General features: G+C 37.0%; 2 protein-coding genes across 2 annotated transcripts; one reads left to right on the top strand and one right to left on the bottom strand.

The window, feature by feature from the left end:
- Window positions 1–665: 665 nt before the first annotated feature.
- LOC104597687 (GTP-binding nuclear protein Ran-3) lies at window positions 666–5,626 on the bottom strand. Its single transcript, XM_010259391.3, has 8 exons — window positions 5,485–5,626; window positions 5,273–5,342; window positions 5,070–5,126; window positions 4,853–4,970; window positions 1,738–1,827; window positions 1,433–1,612; window positions 1,224–1,301; window positions 666–863 (listed from the first exon to the last, which is right to left on the bottom strand). The coding sequence occupies exons 1-8, from the start codon at window positions 5,485–5,487 to the stop codon at window positions 794–796; spliced, it is 666 nt and encodes a 221-aa protein (XP_010257693.1). The 5' UTR covers window positions 5,488–5,626; the 3' UTR covers window positions 666–793.
- Window positions 5,627–15,756: 10,130 nt separating this feature from the next.
- UNE17 (Subtilisin-like serine endopeptidase family protein) lies at window positions 15,757–21,173 on the top strand. The gene is made up of 10 exons (XM_010259392.3): window positions 15,757–15,852; window positions 15,971–16,062; window positions 16,146–16,243; window positions 16,349–16,507; window positions 17,433–18,103; window positions 19,087–19,154; window positions 19,254–19,496; window positions 19,636–19,750; window positions 19,908–20,121; window positions 20,511–21,173. The coding sequence occupies exons 1-10, from the start codon at window positions 15,772–15,774 to the stop codon at window positions 21,119–21,121; spliced, it is 2,352 nt and encodes a 783-aa protein (XP_010257694.1). The 5' UTR covers window positions 15,757–15,771; the 3' UTR covers window positions 21,122–21,173.
- Window positions 21,174–21,417: the final 244 nt, after the last annotated feature.

Genomic DNA, 21,417 nt, shown 5'->3' with positions numbered 1-21,417 from the left:
GTATACTGAAAGTCCTTTACCAACTTCACCTAATTTTCTGTATATACATATGCATTTTATAAATCATTATTGATAAATTATTTAAAAAATGACCAAGTAATCTTACACATGGTGTGGCATACTAGTGTGAAGCTCAAAATAAGTTCCAAGTTCCTCTACCCACCCTGTATTCATGGAAAGTTTGGTCAAAAAATTGATATATAATTTATTTTATAAAAAAATGATATTTTTTAATTAATATTAATTTATTATAAAATTTTCAAATATTTACCATATAAATATCATTCATTCTATGTACATAAGATACATAGAATCAAAAAAGTGTGACATCCACACCACACTTTCTATAATGGATGCAGAGGTTGTGGCCTAGCCGCAGAAGTCGATTTTGAGACTCGCAATAACAAACTTGAACTGTTGAACACTTATCCAATGAACTACTTGTATATCGATTGATACGGGAAGCAAAGTCGGCCAAAGGTCTAACCAATGCAGTATTACTCAAATTGATTTTTTTTTTCTTTTATGTGGTTTTCGTCCCGGTAACAAAGAATTCTTCAAACACCTACAAGCATTTAACTCAAAAAGACATTGGTTCCTTCCCTCCGATTGAAAATCCCCCTGAACCTTATAGAATGCACCACCCTCAACATTTGACACGATCCTGAAGAACAAAGCATTCATCATCTCATTTATATTTAAGAAAATTAGGAAGTAAAATTCATAACAAAAGTCAAAATGAAACACGACAGAAGGCCAATAAAACTTTGAAACCACTGGCACTACACTCGCTTTACTCAAAAGCATCGTCGTCATCATCGGGAAGAGGCTGACTAGCCGCTGCAGCAAGCTCAGCTTCGTGCCTGTAACAACCGCCAAATATATGCAAAGTTAGAAACACAACAAAATAATAGAATTATGTTTACACCTAAATCCAACACTAGTGTAGTGGGGGTTTGTTGTTGGATGTCGGATGCATCCTATATGCTTCTTGGGGGTTGCCTGTTGGATGCATATTTTTTTTGTGGTATGTGTTGTCCATGTGACTTTATTACTGATTCCCCACCCCAATAAGGGAGTAGACCAAACCCCAAATCCCAGTGAAGGCGGGATTCAATCCCAAAAATCCCAATAATGTACAACCAGTGAGTGAGACCTTACTAGCAAGTTAGATAGCACTTCCACTAGATACGGCAATAAGATAGGTAAAATGGAAAACTTACTGTTGCTGGGCTGCCAAATCAATATGCACTTCAGGAGGAGCAAGAGCAGGAGACTCAACAAAGTGAAGGTTAGGATCCCTATACCACCAAAACAATTTTCAATGTGACAATATGAACATTGTACCATTTCTTGCATGATCATAATTTTATTTCATCAGTTGAGATATCACAAAATGAACTCAACAATTATTGAAATATTCTTCCATTACCCTGCAAGTTTTCTGGCAAGATAGAGGAAGGGCTTCTCAAAGTTGTAGTTGCTCTTTGCAGAAATCTCATAGTATTGGAGATTCTTCTTTCTGTGAAATGTAACTTGCTTTGCTTTCACCTGCCTGTTCTTGACATCGACCTTGTTTCCACACAAAACAATTGGGATATTCTCACACACACTGTAATTGTCACCATTGAAAGCAGCACTTAGAAACATAATCAAGAATGGGACAAAGGCCATTTTAAACAAAGATTAAAGATGAAAAAGAAAAGGGCAAAAGAATTTGGATATATTCTCACTCACCGGCACAGATCACGGTGCCATGTAGGAACATTCTTGTATGTCAGCCGAGCAGTGACATCAAACATAATAATAGCACACTGTCCGTGGATGCTGCATGGCAGATAATCATTTTTAAGCACACAGGACTAAAAGACATTAAAAGTAAAACCGCTACCATTACCGACAGTATGACACAGCTTTGTAGATTCAATACAAGAACAAAATAACAAGAAACAAGCATATGAAAATTTGATAAATACATAAAAGGTCGTAAAAAAAAGAAAACAAAAAATCTCAATGCAACCATTCAAAAAATCATAATAATAAAAAACTGAGGAAAAAAGCAGGATATAGATTTTTTTTAGAAATACCACTTTAATTGCATGGACAAATTTGTGGAAAATGTTTTTTTTTAATTTAGATGCTTTTTAATAAATTCCACCTCTATCCATTGTAATGGTGTATACCTTTTGTTGATACCCTTGAAAAGAAAGTAATTTTTTAATGTAAGACGTAAAAATTGGGATGCCAAGGTCTTCATTTATTGATACAAGTAGATGACAAGGTAATTTTGCAAATAAAAAAAATTATAACGATCAGGCCACAGCAAACTTCCTACCCAGTGTTTTAACAGCGCAACAAGCATTTTGCACCCAAGGCACATAAGGCACAAAAATGCAAAAAATAAAAAAATAAATTTTCAAAATAAAAATTAATAATGGAAAATTTTAAAAACATTAAACATAATAATAATTAAAAATATAAACTTAAATTTAAAACATAACGCTTTAAAAACTTATTTTCTAAAACTAAAATACCTAAACATAACATGATGCAATTGAGAAAAAAATAGTTGTGATATCAAATATTTTGCATTTCTGATTCTACAAGCTACCAAGTGATTTAAAAGGCATGCCTAGGCACACAGGCAAGGCGCACATGCTTGGTGTGCCTAGGCGTGCGCCTGGTGCACCTTGCGCCTTAGCCCAAGCGTGCACCTTTTGAAAATTTGCCACTGTTTCCTTTTTTTGAGTCTGGCGCCTTAGCCCTCGCTCAAAGAAGCTTCAAAAATACCCTATTTGGTAATGTTGTTCATTCATTCATCCTAATAAAATATCTTCTTAAAAGCAATTAAAACTATAAAATTATTATTTTTTGTGTGAAAACAAAGAATTTAAGACACTAACATGCACTTGTTTGGGTTTTGCCTCAAGGGACGTGGCACAAAGGCGGCTCGTAGAATTAGGAATGTAATATGGCACATTAGCTACTTGATGCAATTGAGAAAAAAAGGAGATTGTGGGTTTTATATGCTTGAAAATGTTTTACATGTCTGATTTCATTTTTAAATTCTCATTTGAATATGCTTTACATATTATATTTATGTATTTTAATTTTAGATAATAGGTTTTTAAAACATTTATTTTAAAACTTAAGTTTATATTTTATTATATTATGTTTTATATTTTTTATATTTTTTTATTTTTTTGCATTTTTTATTTCTTTTTGAATTTTTAGCTTTTTTTTTAAATTGTAAGCCTCGCCTTGCACCTTGTGCTTTTAAAACACTAAAGCTACCTGGAGGCAAACCCAAACAAGTCCAAGTTAGGGTCTTAAAATTCCAAGCCTCCAATTTGCTAAAGTTGTTCGTTCATTTCTCCTAATAAAATCTATTTTTAAAACATAATTAAAATTACAAAATTGCTTTTCAGGGATTAAGAATTTTAAGACCCAAGTTTGGACATGCCTCAAGGGGCTTTTGGTTGGGTCAGCCCAGAAACAAGGCTTAAAAAAATCAAAATTCGCAGATTTCAAAAAAGGGTGCACCAGGCACATGCCCAAGTGCACCAGGCGCATGCCTCATCTGTGTGTCTAGGGACGCCTTTTATATCGCTGGCCTTACCTCTGCAATCCTTATATTGAATGTCAATACATTGACCACTACAGCTTATATGAATCACGAAATGCAAAATAAAAACAGCAGCAATCAACAGAGACTAACATTTTAGCAAGTGGCATATTTCTTAATCAAACCATTTAGCAAAGAGAATATTTGGTCAATTCACAAAAATCAAGCAAGACAAAGGAAACTAGAATTGAACTCCCACATGGCCCCTTGTTTTAATCCAATATAATTATGTAACTAGATTATGAGAAATTTAACTTTGAAAAGGTGTGGCCTAATCAGTGTAAATTCATCAAATCGGGCACCCAACTTTCTTTTCAATACTTGAACACCAATAGTACATATTAATTTGACTTCTGGTTTGATTCAAGACAAAGCCAATTTACATCCCTCAACAGCTTGGTTCCACTCAACAAAGAGAACTCATAAAGAATTTAGCAGAAGAACAGCTCTTCTGTAATAATGAAGGATGTTTTGAGTTATAAAGACAAGAGATCTGTTTCGAAAAAAATAACATATCCACCATACAACCTTACTGAGCATATCTACGGAACCCTTTGCCAAGATAAATTGGGTAAGGAAAGGGGAAGGATTGGAAAAACATGATGTCATATTCCAGTAGAAATTCCTTATTACATCCACTCATATCAAGAACATCTTTTTGTTTTGAGGAATCCTTGAATAAAATACTTACAGCGTAATAGGCATTAAACACAAACTACTAGAAAAAAAAAAAAAAAAACATTGTTAGAGTTGGCAAATCATAAACGGGCAACAGAAAACAGCAGGACAACCACAACGTATAATTTGGCATTAGAGTTAATGGAAGTAATCTAGTAATCCCATTCGTAGTCTACCTCACGGTTAGCTTAAAGGTATATGATACATTGTCCATTTACTATATATCTTGTGTCATACAAGAATTTTTGACAAGCCAAATATATATACATTGATACTTACAGCGTAATAGGCATTAAACACAAACTACTAAAAAAAAACAAAAACATTGATAGAGTTAGCAAATCACAAATGGGCAACAGAAAACAGAAGGACAACCACAACGTATAATTTGGCATTAGAGTTAATGGAAGTAATCTAGTAATCCCATTCGTAGTCTACCTCACAGTTAGCTTAAAGGTACATGATACATTTTCCATTTACTATATATCTTGTGTCATACAAGAATTTTTGACAAGCCAAATATACACTGGCTACAAAGTAATTACTTACTAGTATCCATCTCTAAGACCTCCGAATTTCTCCTGCCCAGCTGTGTCCCAGCAATAAAATCGGATTTTTCCACAATTTGTGAAGAAGTCCAAAGGATGTACCTCGACTCCAATAGTTGCTATTCCCAATAAAAGAAACAATAAGATAAAGTAAAAACATGCAACGATTTTCAAACTAAAGTGAAAGTATAGGGAAGATAAAAGAAAAAGATACTTACGCTCATACTTCTTCTCAAACTCTCCGGTAAGATGCCTCTTCACGAAGGTCGTTTTTCCTGCATCAAGAAAACACTTTCAGCCTAATCAAGGCAATCGTAATCGAAATCGTCCTAACCTAAGTATGAGCAAGAAAACCTCCGGCTATAAGTAAAAATAATACAATAAAAAGAGATCAAGTGAAACTTGATCGAAAATAGAATACCTGTTCCACCATCACCAACGATCACGAGCTTGAAGCTAGGATAATCAACAGTCTGCTGGTTCGGCAGAGCCTGCATGACAAGATAAAAACAAAAGAAGAAACAGAATGTAAATAACCGCAAAATGAGAGCTTAGAGGAGCTAAAACCCTAGCGACTATGGAGAGAACTCTGAAGCAAAGAGAAGAAAAAATCAAGACGAAAACGGAAACCACCATTTTTTGAGAGACTTTCTGTAGAGTAGAGTAGACAGAGTGAAAGATTGTTTGCGATGAGATGGAGATGAGATTGCTGCCGAAAGAGATGGAAATCGCAGAGCGAGAAGGGAAGAGAGGTTTTTGGGTTTTTATAGGATCAGAGTTAAAGGATCCCTAATGTTCCTTCACGTAGCTTTAAGCTGACGCGACTCTCTGAGCCGTCCATTTGAATTTGAACCGATTTTACTTAGCGTTCCATAATGGCATCATTTTGCACCGTTGGATTTAATCTGCGTTGACCGTACGCTCAATTGGGATCTGGGAACATCGTATATGGTCCAGATCCTCGTATATGCTTGCCTCTATCACCCTTGCAAGATTCCCTTCTGCGGTTCTGCGGCTTCTGCCTTCTGCGATCAGGGGATGGGTGGGACCGACTACCGAGCAATCATCTTTTATTTTTGCTCGTCATGGACGGTGATGTTATACGGAAACTTAAGCCAAATTTCCGGGTGTGACGTTTCAACACAATCGGATCCAGTATCAAAGGCAGGGGCAACTAGTATCCGTCACCGGAACCCGAAACCGATGTGGATCTCTTATCTTTTTTCAAAAAAAGAAAAAACGGACCCACCAGTCCGAAATGGGATTCCACCTATTACTACGTATGATCGGCTGTAAAGTATAAACAATATTATAAATAAAAAATGAAAATAGAAAATTAGGATAAAATCATTAATCATGTATTCCTCAATGAAGGTGGGTCCCATCCCACCCCAAGTCAAGGGACTAGTCACCAAAAATGTGGCAAATGGAGCTGTTGAGCGCACCACCATAACGCTCAAAAGCTTTGGTGGGCCCCAGTCGGTCATCATCCAGCGACGAGATGATCCGTCTGTCTGGAGGACCTTTCCGCTTTCCAAATCAAAAGCATAGATAGGGACCTCCTGTCCTGTGGGCCCATCCTTGGCTAGATCGAATGCACAGTACAAAGGAGAGTTCAGAGTTCCCTGTTCCCGCCTTGTATGGCCCAACGGAGCCCAAGTCCATTACCACCCCGGCACCCCCAGCTATCATGGTGGCTTTTTCCTTTTATTTGCAGCTTTTCCAGATTGCATTCTAGAAAGCCGCATTTACATTACACAGCTGTAGACCTGTGGTAGGAAGTAGGAAGTAGTAAGTAGGATCCTATCCTTCACTCGGTCCTTTCTCATGGCATTTGGAATTCAAGTAGCCGTTAGAGGTGGATAACGACAAACTTACCACTGTTCCCTGCAAGGTTGATTTGACACACAGGGATCATCATTGAGAATTGAGAGCTTTCAATAAGCCGTAGATCAAGCATCATTGGAGATAATTTCCAGTCAGCTTTTACTGCAGTTGCTTAGACTTACAGCCAATACAACCGAACCACAGCGAAACAAACTTGCCTTGCTGCAATGTCAACAACACTCAGTTGAAGAAATGTACTCTCTCTCAGTTTCTTTTATTTTCATTGAACTCTCTGTCTCGGTTTGTGTTCTGATCACATCTTATGATCTATTGGCAAATCTAATGCTTGGCTAATCACATCTTATGATCAGTAACTCTGTTCTGAAACCAAATTTCAATGGATGTCAAGAGATCCCAATATGGTTCTGGATTTGTGCAACCCTATACACAGCAAAAAGGATTTGTGCAACTCTGTTTTCAAGACTGACTGTTACTGTTACTGGTTGCATCTTCCAGTTCTCAATGATATCCCACCACTCCCGACCAATCTGAACATCTGATTGCATCTTCCAGTTCCAGAACATTGATGAGACCCAGTTGCATTTCTAATCTACTTATTTAGTAGAAGGCAAGAAGCAATCTTAGGATGATGAGGTAAGGCCTTGAACTGCAACATGATTTGCAGCTTTAAAACTCCACAGAAGTTTCAAAGAGTTCTTATGTGACTCAAAATACAAACACAGCCTTTGAGATTGAAATATATGTGGTTGTTACAGTCTCAAACAATGAAATAGAACCCATATTAGAGACTATTATACCTCTCTAGGCATTATTAACTTTCAACTCAGCCACAGGGGCTTCTGTGCTTTTGCCAAATCCTAACAGGAACCAATGTCACCACCTGAATCAACAACACCTCATTAGTGAGAAAAAAAAAATTGAAGATGTTGCACTGTTGAAGCATCTCAAGAAGAAGAGATAGATCTTTCCACAACTATTTGAGGCGTTATACAAGAACAATACAAGTGCTACAGCAATCAGCCCGGCCCTTTTATAAAGCCCAAAGCCTGATCTAGAATCTAGATAGACAAAATTCCACCTACGGTGTAGGCTCGAATTGGGCTTATTTGAGAAATCCTGAGCCCAAATACTATGTTAAAGTCTAATAAAAAATGGATCGGGCTGGGCTAGCCAATGGGACTACCCGAATCATAAACAAGTCTACCATCGATAATACGTGGGAAGCCTGCTTACTACTGCCTCTTTACATGGTATGCTTTACAACCAACTCAATTAGGATTTAGGACTTAGGAGTGGGGGCTTCAAATTCAACCTAAGAGAATTTTAAAAAGAAAAATAATACTATTCGCTCTATGAAAAAGGGGGCCCCGGATCTGTTCATAACAAAATAATTTTCCAACGTGATCTGTGTCTCCACATCTTTTAATGTAACTGGAACCCACATTTTTCTGTTGTTTCCTTTTTTTCTTTGATTGGTAGAACCCACTATGTAGCACTGTAGCTTGATATTGTGCTGTCAGCAAATTTGGACGCTGGAAACGATTCCAGACTTGGTGGAATAAATGGGTCGGGTTTGGATTATTTGAAGGTAAACCTGATCCCAACCCAACAAGTAAATGTGTGTCCCAGTTCTAAAACAGGGTATATAATCGGGACGATTTGGTCTGGCCTGATAAGACCCAATTACAAAGAGGGATGTCAATTAGACTGGATTTGATCCAATCCGATCCAGTCCAATGTGAATTCATTATAAATGGATCAGGTCCAATTCAATGAATATTTTCGATCGTTTTGGATTGGTCCAATTTAATGTTTTGACCATCCAAATTTTGTTCAAATTTGCTTTGATTTAAATTGATTTCAAACCAAACCCATCCAATATTAATTTATTATAGATGGACCAGGTACAATCCATTCTAATAAATACATTGGACCAGATTGCTTCAATCCAATATGTCTTATGGGTCCGTCCAATTTAATTTTGAACTGGATGGGGTCCAATCAAAAACTGGTCCATTGACACCATTATTTACAAAGGACAAGTATAAATTGTAATTTGACAATAAAACTCTTTATGGTTAAATTGAGATATTTAAACTTGGTCCTCACAAGACCATACTAATACCATTAGTATAGTGCCTTGCATTGGGAATATCTCACCATGAAAAAAAAACATATAAGTACCGAAATATATCCAACATATGGCTGTAAAAAGCTGTGAAAACGGTGTAAGCATGGTCTTATGAGCATTGAATCCAATATTGATTCATGAGTGATAAAACACAAGCATCACAATTCATAAGCTCAAGTAAGGTGCCGTTTGATTACACTTTTTAGAGGTCTGAATCTAAAAATGCTACTTTTCAGACCTCACCACTTGTTTGGTTGTACCTCTTAAACTGTGTTTGAAACTGATTTTCAGATCTAAAAATCATAGACATTGGGCCAATTCTTAATGTGCTCAGACGCATTTCAGAGCCAGCCCAATGTCCAAAATATCCTTACGGTTTTTCTTAAATGACTCGAGTTACCCCCGATACCTCCAAACCCAAAAAACATTTGACCTCTCTTTCTCTCTCGCTCTCTCTCTCTGCCCTGTCTTCCTACCACCGCCGCTACAACTTGCAGGGGTGGCTCTCTCTCCCCCATGCCACCGCCACTGCCATCGCCATCGTCGTTGTCTTCTCTCTCTCTCCCCCAGCGGCAGCACTCTCTCTCCCCTGTCTTCTCGCTCTCGCTCTCTCCCCTGTTTCCCACCACCGCCACCGCCGCTGCAACAAGCAACAGTGGTAGTTCGGTACTTCGATGAATATTAATAATACTTTTATTAATTATTAATTATTTAAATATTTTTTATAAACATTAATTATTTTTATTAAATTTACGTATGCAATTTATTAATTATTTTTATTAACTAGAAAATTTTAATTATTTCATTAATTTTTAAAAATTCAAATTTTTATTTGTGTAAATTATTAATTATTTTCATATTTTTATAATCATTAATTATTTTTATAATTTTAATTGTTTCATTTATTAATTAGTAATTATTAATTTATTCTTTTTTATTTGTATTGTTTCAATATTATTTTGAGGTTGAAAATTGTTTTGAGATAATGTAAATTGAATTCAACATTTTCAAATTATATGTTTTAGGGGCAAAATGGTAACATCAGTACATTTTAGATGGTAAAAGGTTGATTTAATACAAACAAACTTATGGATTCAGATTCTCTAAAAAGTAAAGAAGCAACAATGCCTTTTTTCAGATTTCAGACACATTTAATTATCTTTTTAACTTTTCAAATCTGAATTTTCAGATTTATCAAACACCACCTAACTAATTGCCTAGGGATTTGAGGCAAGATCTCTCATTAGTTGGTCATGTATCACTCAAATCTCTTGCTTAGAAAATGGGCCTAATTGATACAAGGCAATGCAAGGCTGATTGACAAGGGCACTTTATTTTTCTTTTCTCTTTTATTCTTATTAATACTATTACCTGTTAGTAGTATCCAACTTGTTATTGGACAGTTGGACTATCCATGAGGGCATTTTGGGACTTGTATTTAAGGGTGTCCGTCCAGTCCAAAATCAATTTGGATGGATTCCATGGACCAATAAGACATATTGGATTGGACCAATTTGGTCCAAGATATTTATTTGATTGGATTGGATTTGGTCTGTTCGTAATAAATTTATTTGGATTAGGTTGGATTAAGCCAATATCTGGTCCAATGATAATATAGGTGTAAATGGACTGGATTTGAATTAGAATCAATTTAAATTAATATAAATTTGTACAGATTGGATGTTCCAAACATTGAATTGGACTGGTCCAAAATAGTCTAAAATAGTTATTGGATTGAATTGGACCTGGCCCATTTGTAATGGGCTCACATTGGACTGGATCGGATTGGACCAAATCCAGTCCAATTGACACCCCTACTTGTATTTGCTCTCTCTCTCTCTCTCGATAGTTGAGAATAATGGGTTGGGCTTGATTTCCTTGTAAGTATTCCACTCAGATCAACAAAGAAGCCCAAGTGGGCTGGGCCGAATCTGACCAATGATGGTAATGTAGAATCTAGAATGGGCCGCATCGCGTAGTACAAAGAATAAACAGGAACTACAAATCAGTGAACTGTGAACCACGATTATTTGATGGTCAATTGGTCATGCTCTCTCCCTCCTATCCTCATTCCTCTATTACCTCCTCTTTGGCTGATGCTCTGGCTGTCTAAAACGATGAAACAATGCATGAATGGCTGACAATATCTGATCATAAAAAATTTTCAGATCGTAGAGGCAGCACCAGGTGTCTCCTCTTACTCTGATGGTTACATAGCTAATGCCTGTTTGCCTTGATGTAGGCTGAAAAGAGGCACCAACAAAAAGATAAGCATTGGAACCGATAATATAAACATATATAGCTGCTAGCTTGTTCGACTAGTTGAACCAGATTTAGAGCAGACTGGTTGTGTGTTATATATGGCATTTCTCGAATTCCAGATGAGTCGGAATAATACAAAGAATTTTGCTAATAGGAGCTCCTGGTCAGTTTTTGGGATTGAGCTCAGTTTTGAGGCAACCCAACCTTCTACAAGGAGTGTTGATGTGGCGCCTTGAGAAACATAGATGATAAGTCAGTGGTAAGAGATGCTGTGCGCTTCGAATCGGGACCGGATCCAATAGGCACAATACAGGAATCACTTCCAATGAGCACTTTATGTTAAAGTTGTATTTAATCTTTTTCAATGATAGGTTGGAAGTAATTGAAGGGACGTGTTAAAAAAATTTAAAAGTGCTCATTTAAGGTTCTTATAATGACATGTCTACCTGATTCAGACTCAAATTGAAGGGGATTACATGGCAAATGTTGAATGAACCCTAGCCAATTTTTGAGCTCGGAGCAATGGCTCTCATCCTCTCTTTGCCCCATCTTCGGCGAGGCTTGTTACCCATGTCCAGCAACGGTTTGGACCAAAATCATCTTGGAAGTAGAAAATTGTGTTCTATTAATGAGAAATACAACGGATATTTAAGGGCACATGTCCCAAAGTACTTTTGTAAAAGTACTTTTTATAAAAATGCTTTCATAAAAGTACATTATTAGAAGTGTTTTCATAAAAATGTTCTCATAAAAGTACTTTCAAAGGGCATATTTTGAAATTTTGAAAGAGAATAACGAAAAAAATATTCACAAATACTAATTTAAGTGCTTATTAGAGAAAAAGACTATCAAACGCCCAATATAAAATGTGTCTATTTTAAAAAATAAACATTTAAAAAAAGTTGGGTGCTAAATGCCACTTATTTTTAACTTAAGCACTCCCAGACATGGCCTTAACTAGTTCAGCCTAACCAACCTCACCTCACCTTCTTCATTGACTTGAGCAGTGGAGTGATCCTCCCCAGGAAAAAACACATCAGATGATCTAACTCGTTGTATGTGAAGATCTTCGGAACAACACCTCATCTAGCTCATATTGCTTGTACACCTCAGCTCAGACAACATCACTGAAAAATTCAGCCATAGATTTGCTTAAAGGATTGTATATAGCAATCTGTAACCATCACTTGTCTTTTAGTTTTGGGAAATTGTCTAAAACTCACCATAAGTTCTCAACATTTCTCCAATATTTTTTTTTATAATTTCTGTTTTTTTTACATTTTCTATTTTCTACAATCTAAATTTTCCTGTATTTTTATTATTTGTTTACAATTTCTGTGTTTTTCTATAATTTTTGGTGTTTTTTTCTACAATTTTTAATTATTTTCTGATTTTGTTTTTCAATTTCTATAGTTTTTAGAATTTGAAAACATTTTTTTTTTGTAATTTCTATGTTTTTATGTATTTATATTTAAAAATATTTTTTTGAACTTTTTTTCCTTTTTCATGTCTAAATATTAAAATGGTAATATATTAACACCCATTAGTCTGTTTAGGCTGTGTTTGGTTTGAAGGAAAAAGTAGGGAAAGGAAAGGAAAGGTAGAGAAATCTTTACAGATCTTGTATGGGTTTCTCTACCTTTCCCTACTTTTTCCTTCAAAACAAACCTAGCCAAGTTAGTGACATGATGAATTTTAGACATTTTAAAAAGTTGTGGTAAATTTAAAAAGAATGCTGAAAACTCATGATGAATTTTAGACAATTTCCCTCTAGTTTTTCAACCAAATAAAGTTCTACATATTGATTTGAGAACAGATTACTGTGACGAGAGCCACAGCATTTTCTCTCCTCCATAAGGGTGGCTAGATAAGTAGCTATTAAAAGTATATTAAGAGATTTGTTGCAACTTGCAAATCAAAATATGCACATTAACCACCCACACATGAATTTATAGGAACGGCATGTGCATCCCTTAATATTTTATTAAGGGACTGAGAGTAACAAGTGAATAGGAGACATCCATGCCTTCTTCTCAGCTATGGTCTATGCTGTGACACATCGATCACATGTATTTCGAATTAATTCAATCAAGTATTAATTTACTGGACAAAATAGTATACAAGTAATCATTTCTTTAAAAATGATTATACATAGTCCTTAAAATATGGTAAACAAAATTAATGTTATTTCTTCTTTCTAGAATAAATTATTACGACGGATCGTCAAAGAAGATTAATTTCTATATTCAAAGCCTAGCATAAAAGCTTTCTCCTTGTGAAGAAAACAGACTTTTTAGTTTCTTATAGCAATGTGTTATGTATATAGCCATTTTGTTTTGTTAAATGTATATTTGACAAATTCATGAGTGTTTCCCTCAATTTATGGAGTTCACATCTTCGCCCCACAGTTCATTCCCGCCGTGTATTGGAAATATCTCCACATGATAGTATTAGAAACTGATGATATCATCATAGAGAAATGTTGACGTGCTGTGAGGTATTGTGTGGCGGAGATGCGGACTCCAATTTATGATGCTAGCTTCTCAACCAACTATTCTTCCTGGCAAGTGTTAACATCTTTCCTATCTCCATGATTGTAATTTGGGTTCGATTAAGATAGCTACCGGATTACACAAAATCAACATTTTTTTTTTTTTTTATAAAATGTCAAGTCCTTATTCTTATTGAGTTATTTCTACATGATAAGAAGGGCAGCCCAGCCACCGAGTTGGGGTCCAGGAGGGACAAATGTGAGCAGCCTTACCCGGCCCTATAAATACACAGAGAGGTTGTTTCTAAGATTTAAACCCCAGTCATAAATGGAGCAATCCAACTTAAGACAAAGCATGAATATGTATATATAATACAGTTTGACTTGGAACATGTATCAACCATATGCCGGGGAACTAGAAAACCTTATTGCCAATATTCACCATTATTCATTGATTTTTGGAGTCGAAACATATATTTATGAAAAATCTAATTGGTTAATGAATAACAGCATTAACAATTTATTGAATCCTAAAGCAAATTGGATGCTTTACAATTCATTCATGGTATGTGGATACAAGAAAAATGTAATTATAGATTGCCATGAATGAAGTTGGATGCCTATCAATGAAGACGTGCGTAGTGTTGTTGTTGGGGGAAGTCCAATGATGCAGAGCTATTGTGCAAGGTAAAAAGAGTATTTGGGAAGTCTTATATATAGGGGGTCTTCATTATCAATCCTGCTTGTGCTGCACGCCTGAGCATGATCTACGCCACCAATTGATGCTTTATTTACCGAGATAATGATTTATTGTTTAAACAAAATTACCCTTTTAATTAATTGATTTCAATCTCTGGCCGCCCGGGTGTGTATGTGTTCCATTAGGAGTTTATACTTTATACCCCTCTCTCTCTCTCTCGGCTCGATCATCTGCTGACATAGGAGGCTTGCTTCTAAATAGCTAGGGTTTTGAGCTTAAACAACAAAGAATGGATGCATGATATCATTAATACCACAACAGTTTTTAATTTATTTGAGGAACTCGATTGGAGAACATGATGGTGAGTAAGCTACCTTAGAATCTCCTGTTATTACTTGCGCTTCTCATAATAAAGAAGCATTTGTTGCTGGGGTTGGGTTAACCCTAGGAATCTACTTGTCACTAAGATATGTTTGTTTATATCGGTTTTTGATAAGTTTCCTTTCCTCTTTAACAAAGTCTGTGAAGGTTTAATTTATTTCATTTTTTCAGTAGGAAGCAGCCTTCAGATGGCCTCAAATTAGAGATATATGTACTTGTGTAAGATTTAAATTATGTATAGAATTGAAATTCGTATTCCACTGTACATCAAAGACATGCAATAATACCTAGACATGTCCTTTAGTGGTATTTCTCTTAATACTAAAAGAAGTCTACAACACCTTGCAGTCATGATCTAGAATATGTAGGTTATAGTGCCAGGTTTGTTTGCACTGCAATTTCGTTTGCAGTGGTGTAAAAGCATGCCAGCACAAAATGATTTAGTTGCAACTTCTAATTAATTTAATTTTGTTTCACCTTTTGCCTTGGTTTGTTTATTTGCATCGTAAACGAATTAACCAAGTAAAATAAAACCGAAGCAAAGGAAATTAAGTAGAAGTGAACTAGATTTTGCATTCTTCTCATTTGCACTCGTATTAGTGCAAACGAACTTTCATTGCAAGCAACTGGTGGAGCCTAAAGAACAATTGTAAAATTTGAGAATGATATATATAACAATATTGTCATCTTAATCATATTTGTGGAGAACCCATATACATTAATTGCTCAATGAGAAGCTCACAAGAATGATGAAATTAAAGCTGCATGCATTTCTCTTTAAAGTATTAATCCTTGATTAATTTGATCGTGCAACTCCTAATTAAGCCCTAACCTTGATCTTTTTAGCTTAGTTAAAGAAATGGTGTTGCTTCTCCCATTTCTCAGAAAGCTAGAGAGAGAGAGAGAGAGTACCTTCATCTTTCAGCTAGGGAAAATATCATCATGGTCCCACGGGAAATGTCAGAATTCTTGCAGCTTTAAAGCCTTCCAAAGCACGCACTGCACGATACTACCCATGACCAAATCCGTAGGAATCAAGTTTCAAACTTTACCTCTCTATTTAAACGACCCAACCCAAACCAGAATGTGGTTCTTCCATGGGAGACAATGACAACCTCTTTTCAGTGGTGTTGGGGCCTATTTCTATCACTTTCACTTTATTCTATCCATTCAACCTGCACAGACAATGTAACTTTATTTCTCAATGTTCCCAAGTTTTTTTTTCTTTGCCTCTGCCAATGATCCCACATAATTATCTTGTCCTCGATCTCACTTCTCATATATATATATATCCTCTTTTTGACAGGTACATATTATCTACTTAGGGATAAACCAAGCAAAGGATCCTCTCCTCACTACCAAATCCCATGTCCAACTTCTCTCTATGGTCTTCTCTAGGTAATATAATTTATTTGATTGAACAGTATTTCTTCTGTATATAACCTGGAGCCATTAATTACGACTTAATTACTGTTTTACAGTGAACAAGATGCAAAAGATGCCATGATATACAGCTACAAGCACAGCTTCTCCGGCTTTGCTGCTAGGCTGAATTCAACTCAAGCCACTGCTTTAGCAAGTAAGCACCTGGTGCTAAATATTCAACTCAAACTTCGCTTCATAAGACTTACTGTTAATGCCCAAGTTGAGAAATAATCAAACAAAAAAAGATCCCATGTTGCAGTGATGGAAGGGGTGATATCAGTGTTCAGGAGCAAAACACTGCGGTTGCACACAACGCGAAGCTGGGATTTCATGGGCCTGGCATTAGATCACAATAAAGCAGCAACTCCATTGCAACTAGCTTACGGTGATGATGTTGTGGTTGGGATCTTCGACACAGGTCTTTAATTTTTAGTTGAATCCAAACAATTTCTTTTCTTCTTCTTCTTTATTTTATTTTTTTTCTCGATCAGATAAATCCTAACTTTCCGGTTCTTTCTTCTCTCTCTTTAAGTTCTTTCTCGTGAACCTCTTGTTAGAGGCAATTGTTTCATTGAAATCGGAAGGGAAAGACAAATCCACTGATATTTGTTATATATATAGCTTCATCCTACTTTTCATTTCGTAGTAAAAATCAGCACACAAAAAGAACCCTATATATGCTAGTATATATAAAACTACGTGGTCCTGTCCTGACTTCATCTCCTGACCCTGTCTGTCTGCACCCTAAGCCCACCTTCATCTTCTTATACTTACACACAAATGATGCCCTACGTGCAAATGTTTATCTTTTTTCTCATCTCGTGTCAATTCAACCCTAATTATTTGATGAGTTCGAATGCTACCATTCGTGCAAATCTATGCCAATGCTGTAATTAAGGCTTAGTTTGGAATGAGTACAAATGCAAATTATATATGTTAAAGTATAAATACATATTATGTAAGGTTTTGCACTGCACATATTTGTATTTGCATGTATTCCCTCCAAACTGAGCCTAATAGGGTTGTTTGCTGATTTAATTGCATGCATGGAAGCAAAGCATGCACGTAAACAAACTTATTAGCTAGAGAAATCATACATTCACAGTTTAGACTTAAGATAAAAAAAAAGGACTAGGAAAATGCACGGAGAGAAAACTTTAATTGGCTCTCTTCTCTCTACGTTTGCGTGACAATCCCTAATATTAATGGTAGCCTTTTTGCCTAGCTACCTTGCAATAAGCCACTAATAATGCTTCTTGAAGCCCCCCCCCCTCCCCCTCCCCCTCCAATATTATAGCTAGCATTATCTTACTTAGTTTACTTATTGATTGATGATAAGGTAGGTATCTGGCCGGAATCTGAGAGTTTCCGGGAAGAACCCGGCATGGGACCAGTACCATCATGGTGGAAGGGAAGGTGTGTGAAAGGTGAAAAGTTTGTGCCAAACAAAGCATGCAACCGGAAACTGATCGGTGCTCGTTACTACGTAGAAGGTTTCGAGCAGATATATGGGCCACTAAACACAAGTGAAAACGGAGAGTACCGATCGGCCCGAGACTACTTGGGACATGGGACGCACACAGCATCGACAGCAGTGGGATCCATCGTGAAGAATGCAAGCTTCATGGGGTTTGGGGAGGGCACAGGCAGGGGTGGTGCCCCGAGGGCTCGGCTTGCGGTGTACAAAACATGTTGGAGTAAGGAGCTGGACGGGCGGTGCACGGAAGCTGACATACTGGCGGCATTCGATGATGCGTTGCACGATGGGGTGCATGTGATATCGGCTTCATTTGGGGTTGGGCCTCCCTTGGCACCATTCTTCGCCTCCAGCGCTGATATTGGTTCCTTCCATGCAACACAGTTGGGCGTCACCGTCGTCTTCTCTGCTGGAAATGATGGCCCTGAACCGTCTCTCGTGGAAAATGTTTCGCCTTGGGGCATATGCGTAGCTGCCTCCTCCATTGACAGGAAGTTTTCCACCCGGCTGCTGCTAGACAACAACCTCACAATTCTGGTATTTTATTTGCCATGCCATCTTTATTATACCTTTTTAATTAATTTGCTTCTATATATCTATCACTACACACATCCTCTCTCTCTCTCTCTCTCTCTCTCTCCTGTTAATTTTTGAATTTCAGCCTTGTTTATGGTGAATCAAGATCTAGCTAGTTGGCACACTCTCTATGGCCAATACGATATATATATCAACTCTACCTCTACCTCTACCTCTCTCTCCTATTATGTTTAAATTAATTGCCCATCTCTCGATTCTCTCTCCTATTAAGGTTACACGTCACAAGGATCAAACCTAGGTCACCACTCACTTTACATCGCCAGGCCGTTAATTAACCGAAAATGGTACAAGAATTCAGATATCATTTGTTTTAATTAAGTTTTAACTTTTGACCAATTAAATTTTACAAACTTGTGTTATGTATTCATGTTTGTACGTGTAATTGTTAAGAGAGTAAAATCTTATTCAAGGACCTCCTCATCTAACAGCTCAAGTTTTTAGATTGAATGTTTATTTGAGATGTTACCATAGCCTATTTGACCAAATGGTTTACTAGTGTTTCATCTTCCATTTCTCATTGCCTTCATTTATAATTGATTAATTAAATTTCAGCACAAGTAATGAGTGGGTTTGTGTTTGTCTATGCTTCAAGCCCAATTGGCTTTCACATGAGAGAGTGTATTAAGAGAATAAAAGCCTATTCAGGGACCTTGTGCTTGTTTGGGACGGTTTTCACACAGCAGCTATCCATGAAAAGCTTGGAGTGGGAAGCTATGCTTGGTGAAAACCTGGAAAGCTGAAATACATTTTCATTGAGCCAAGAAAGCAACTTTCCAGTGAAGCTGTTTTTAGTAACTTCTTCAAAGCAGCTCAATCATAGCTGAAGCTCTTACAAATGGACCCTCATCTAACAGTTTAATCTTTTAGGTTGCATGGTTTGTTGAGATAAGCAATTGAACACGTTTTTTTTTTTTTATTCACAGGGTGAGAGCTTCAACTCCAAACAAATAAATGGGAGACTGGTGGATGGGATCAACTATTTCTTTGATGGGTCTCTCTCTCTCTCTCTATCTATCTATCTATCTATATATATATGAGAGCAATGTGGAGCTGATATCTGAACTCGCTGCACCATATTTCACCTGTGTAGGAGTTGTGATTTTGAGAAATGGAGAGGGAGGTTGGTCTCAGGGAGGTTAGTTCTGTGTTTCTCAACGTTAGGGCCTGTTTCTAGTGGTGCTGCGGCCTTGGCAGTTCTGAGAGCCAATGGATCAGGGTTGATCTTTGCGGAGCCCGCTACCAAGCAAGCAGCTGATGTTGATATTATCCCTACCATCCGAATAGATGTTAATCAAGGGACTCGAATTCTCCATTATCTTGTTCAATCTCCCAAGTAAGTGACAGCTAGCTTAACGATAATTGTATACTTTGTACACATGCATGCATATGTTCTAATGTATGTATGGTAAGTGTTTTTGTCGTTCAGATTATTTAGCTTACAGTTCATACATGTTTAATTGATGTGGGTGAAGGGTCCCTATGGTGCAATTACTTCCCGGTAAAACTATCATTGGGAGGTCACCGGCACCAGTGGTTGCCGACTTCTCCTCCAGAGGGCCAAGTTCGATTGCTCCTGATATTCTAAAGGTATATATATTCTTTATTTTCTTGGTTTTTTTTTTCTTAACTGTCTACCCCACGAAACAGGTCAAATCCTGGAACCATGTATATTTTGATTCTTGCTTATAAGTTATAACTAATGATTTTGTAAGCTCTTAATCAGTTAAATAATATATATATGCAGCCAGATATAAGTGCACCAGGAATCAATATCTTGGCTGCATGGTCTCCAGAATCGCCTCCAACTTTGCTACCCATCGACGGCCGGTCTGTGAGTTGGAATTTCCAGTCGGGGACTTCCATGTCCTGCCCTCATGTAGCAGGGGTAGTAGCCCTTCTCAGATCCGCACATCCTGAATGGTCTCCTGCAGCAATCAAGTCAGCTCTGATGACTACAGGTAATTAATTTAATTGAGCAAAGCTAGCTACACCCTGACTGCACAGGAACTAATAAACTTGTGCACCTATCAACATTCCAATTGCAGCAAATATGAACTCCAAAATAATGACCTTAGGTAAAGGAAAACTATATACTTAATTTCTATGGCTGGATTGAATGCATATGATGGCTCACATAATGCAGTTTCATTTTCAAATAAGATGTAGTCTACATATATTTACCTAATTCAAAGTTAGGATGAGGGAGACCACCACATATCATCATCATCATCATCATCATATAAGCATTGATTCAACTATATATGGGATGGGTTACGTGAATATAATCATGTTTTGCCATTCAATTCTCTTCAATGCCCTATCTATTGGTTTATCTCATATGGCTCAGCCTATACAAGAGACACAAGCGTCGACAAAATTCTGGCCGGGGGATCTATGAAACTGGCAGACCCATTCGATGTTGGTGCTGGCCACATAAATCCAGTAAAGGCAATGGACCCTGGACTAGTGTATGACATGAATACAAGGGACTATATCATCTTCCTCTGCAGCTTGGGCTACACAGAAGCCCAAATACAGAGCATGGTCCTTGAGCCTGCTGCTGCAATGGTCGACACCAGTTGCCCTAAAGGCCATCGGACGACCTTAACACACCTGAATTATCCATCAATTACAGTGCCCAACCTCCAATCCACTGTTACAATCAAGAGGACTGTGCGCAACGTTGGTCCAGAGAAGGCTATATACTTTGTGAGCATCGTCAATCCTGACGGAGTGAAGGTCGTCGTCCGGCCCAGAATCCTAGTCTTCTCCTATTGCAAACAAGAAATCTCATATCACGTAACGCTTACACCCATGAAGCATTCTCAGGGGAGGTATGATTTTGGGGAGATAGTGTGGTCTGATGGCTGCAGCCATCATCATGTCAGGAGTCCATTGGTTGTGCGTGTTAACACAACGACTGTTGTTGATGGTGTTGACTCCATATCTCAATATTAATTCTACTTTTTTAATTATTTAGTGTTTTGATCGCTGAATTAAGTCCTCAAAACAATCTAGACTTTGTTTTTTAATATGGTTGATGCTGATGAATGGATTTACTTTAATTAAGCTACGGCGTTCAAAAATTAAAAAAAAAAAGAAAAAGAAAAAGAAAAAGAAAAAACAAAGATTTGGTTTGCATTCGGAATGGTCTATTCTCATATATAGTCTATTTGATGAGATTTTATTCCTAATTAAGAGAGGGAGAAGGAATGATTATTGCTTCAAATGGGGAATGCCATTTCAGTGGAAAT

This window comes from Nelumbo nucifera, chromosome 7 (assembly GCF_055504915.1).
Source record: "Nelumbo nucifera cultivar China Antique chromosome 7, China Antique-T2T, whole genome shotgun sequence".
NCBI classification, from domain to species: Eukaryota; Viridiplantae; Streptophyta; class Magnoliopsida; order Proteales; family Nelumbonaceae; genus Nelumbo; species Nelumbo nucifera.
This window is presented reverse-complemented; position numbering and strand designations above follow the sequence as displayed.

What these genes read in the sequence shown, in the direction of transcription:
- LOC104597687 (XM_010259391.3), bottom strand. An exon ending in GGTCTTAGAGATGGATACTA is followed by an intron (nt 1,828 to 4,852) that starts GTAAGTAATTAC and finishes TCTGCCATGCAG; the next exon opens with CATCCACGGACAGTGTGCTA. An exon ending in TGGCACCGTGATCTGTGCCG is followed by an intron (nt 1,613 to 1,737) that starts GTGAGTGAGAAT and finishes TGACAATTACAG; the next exon opens with TGTGTGTGAGAATATCCCAA.
- UNE17 (XM_010259392.3), top strand. Translation starts at nt 15,772, where the DNA reads ATGACAACCTCTTTTCAGTGGTGTTGGGGCCTATTTCTATCACTTTCA. An exon ending in ATCAACTATTTCTTTGATGG is followed by an intron (nt 19,155 to 19,253) that starts GTCTCTCTCTCT and finishes TCACCTGTGTAG; the next exon opens with GAGTTGTGATTTTGAGAAAT. An exon ending in TATCTTGTTCAATCTCCCAA is followed by an intron (nt 19,497 to 19,635) that starts GTAAGTGACAGC and finishes ATGTGGGTGAAG; the next exon opens with GGTCCCTATGGTGCAATTAC.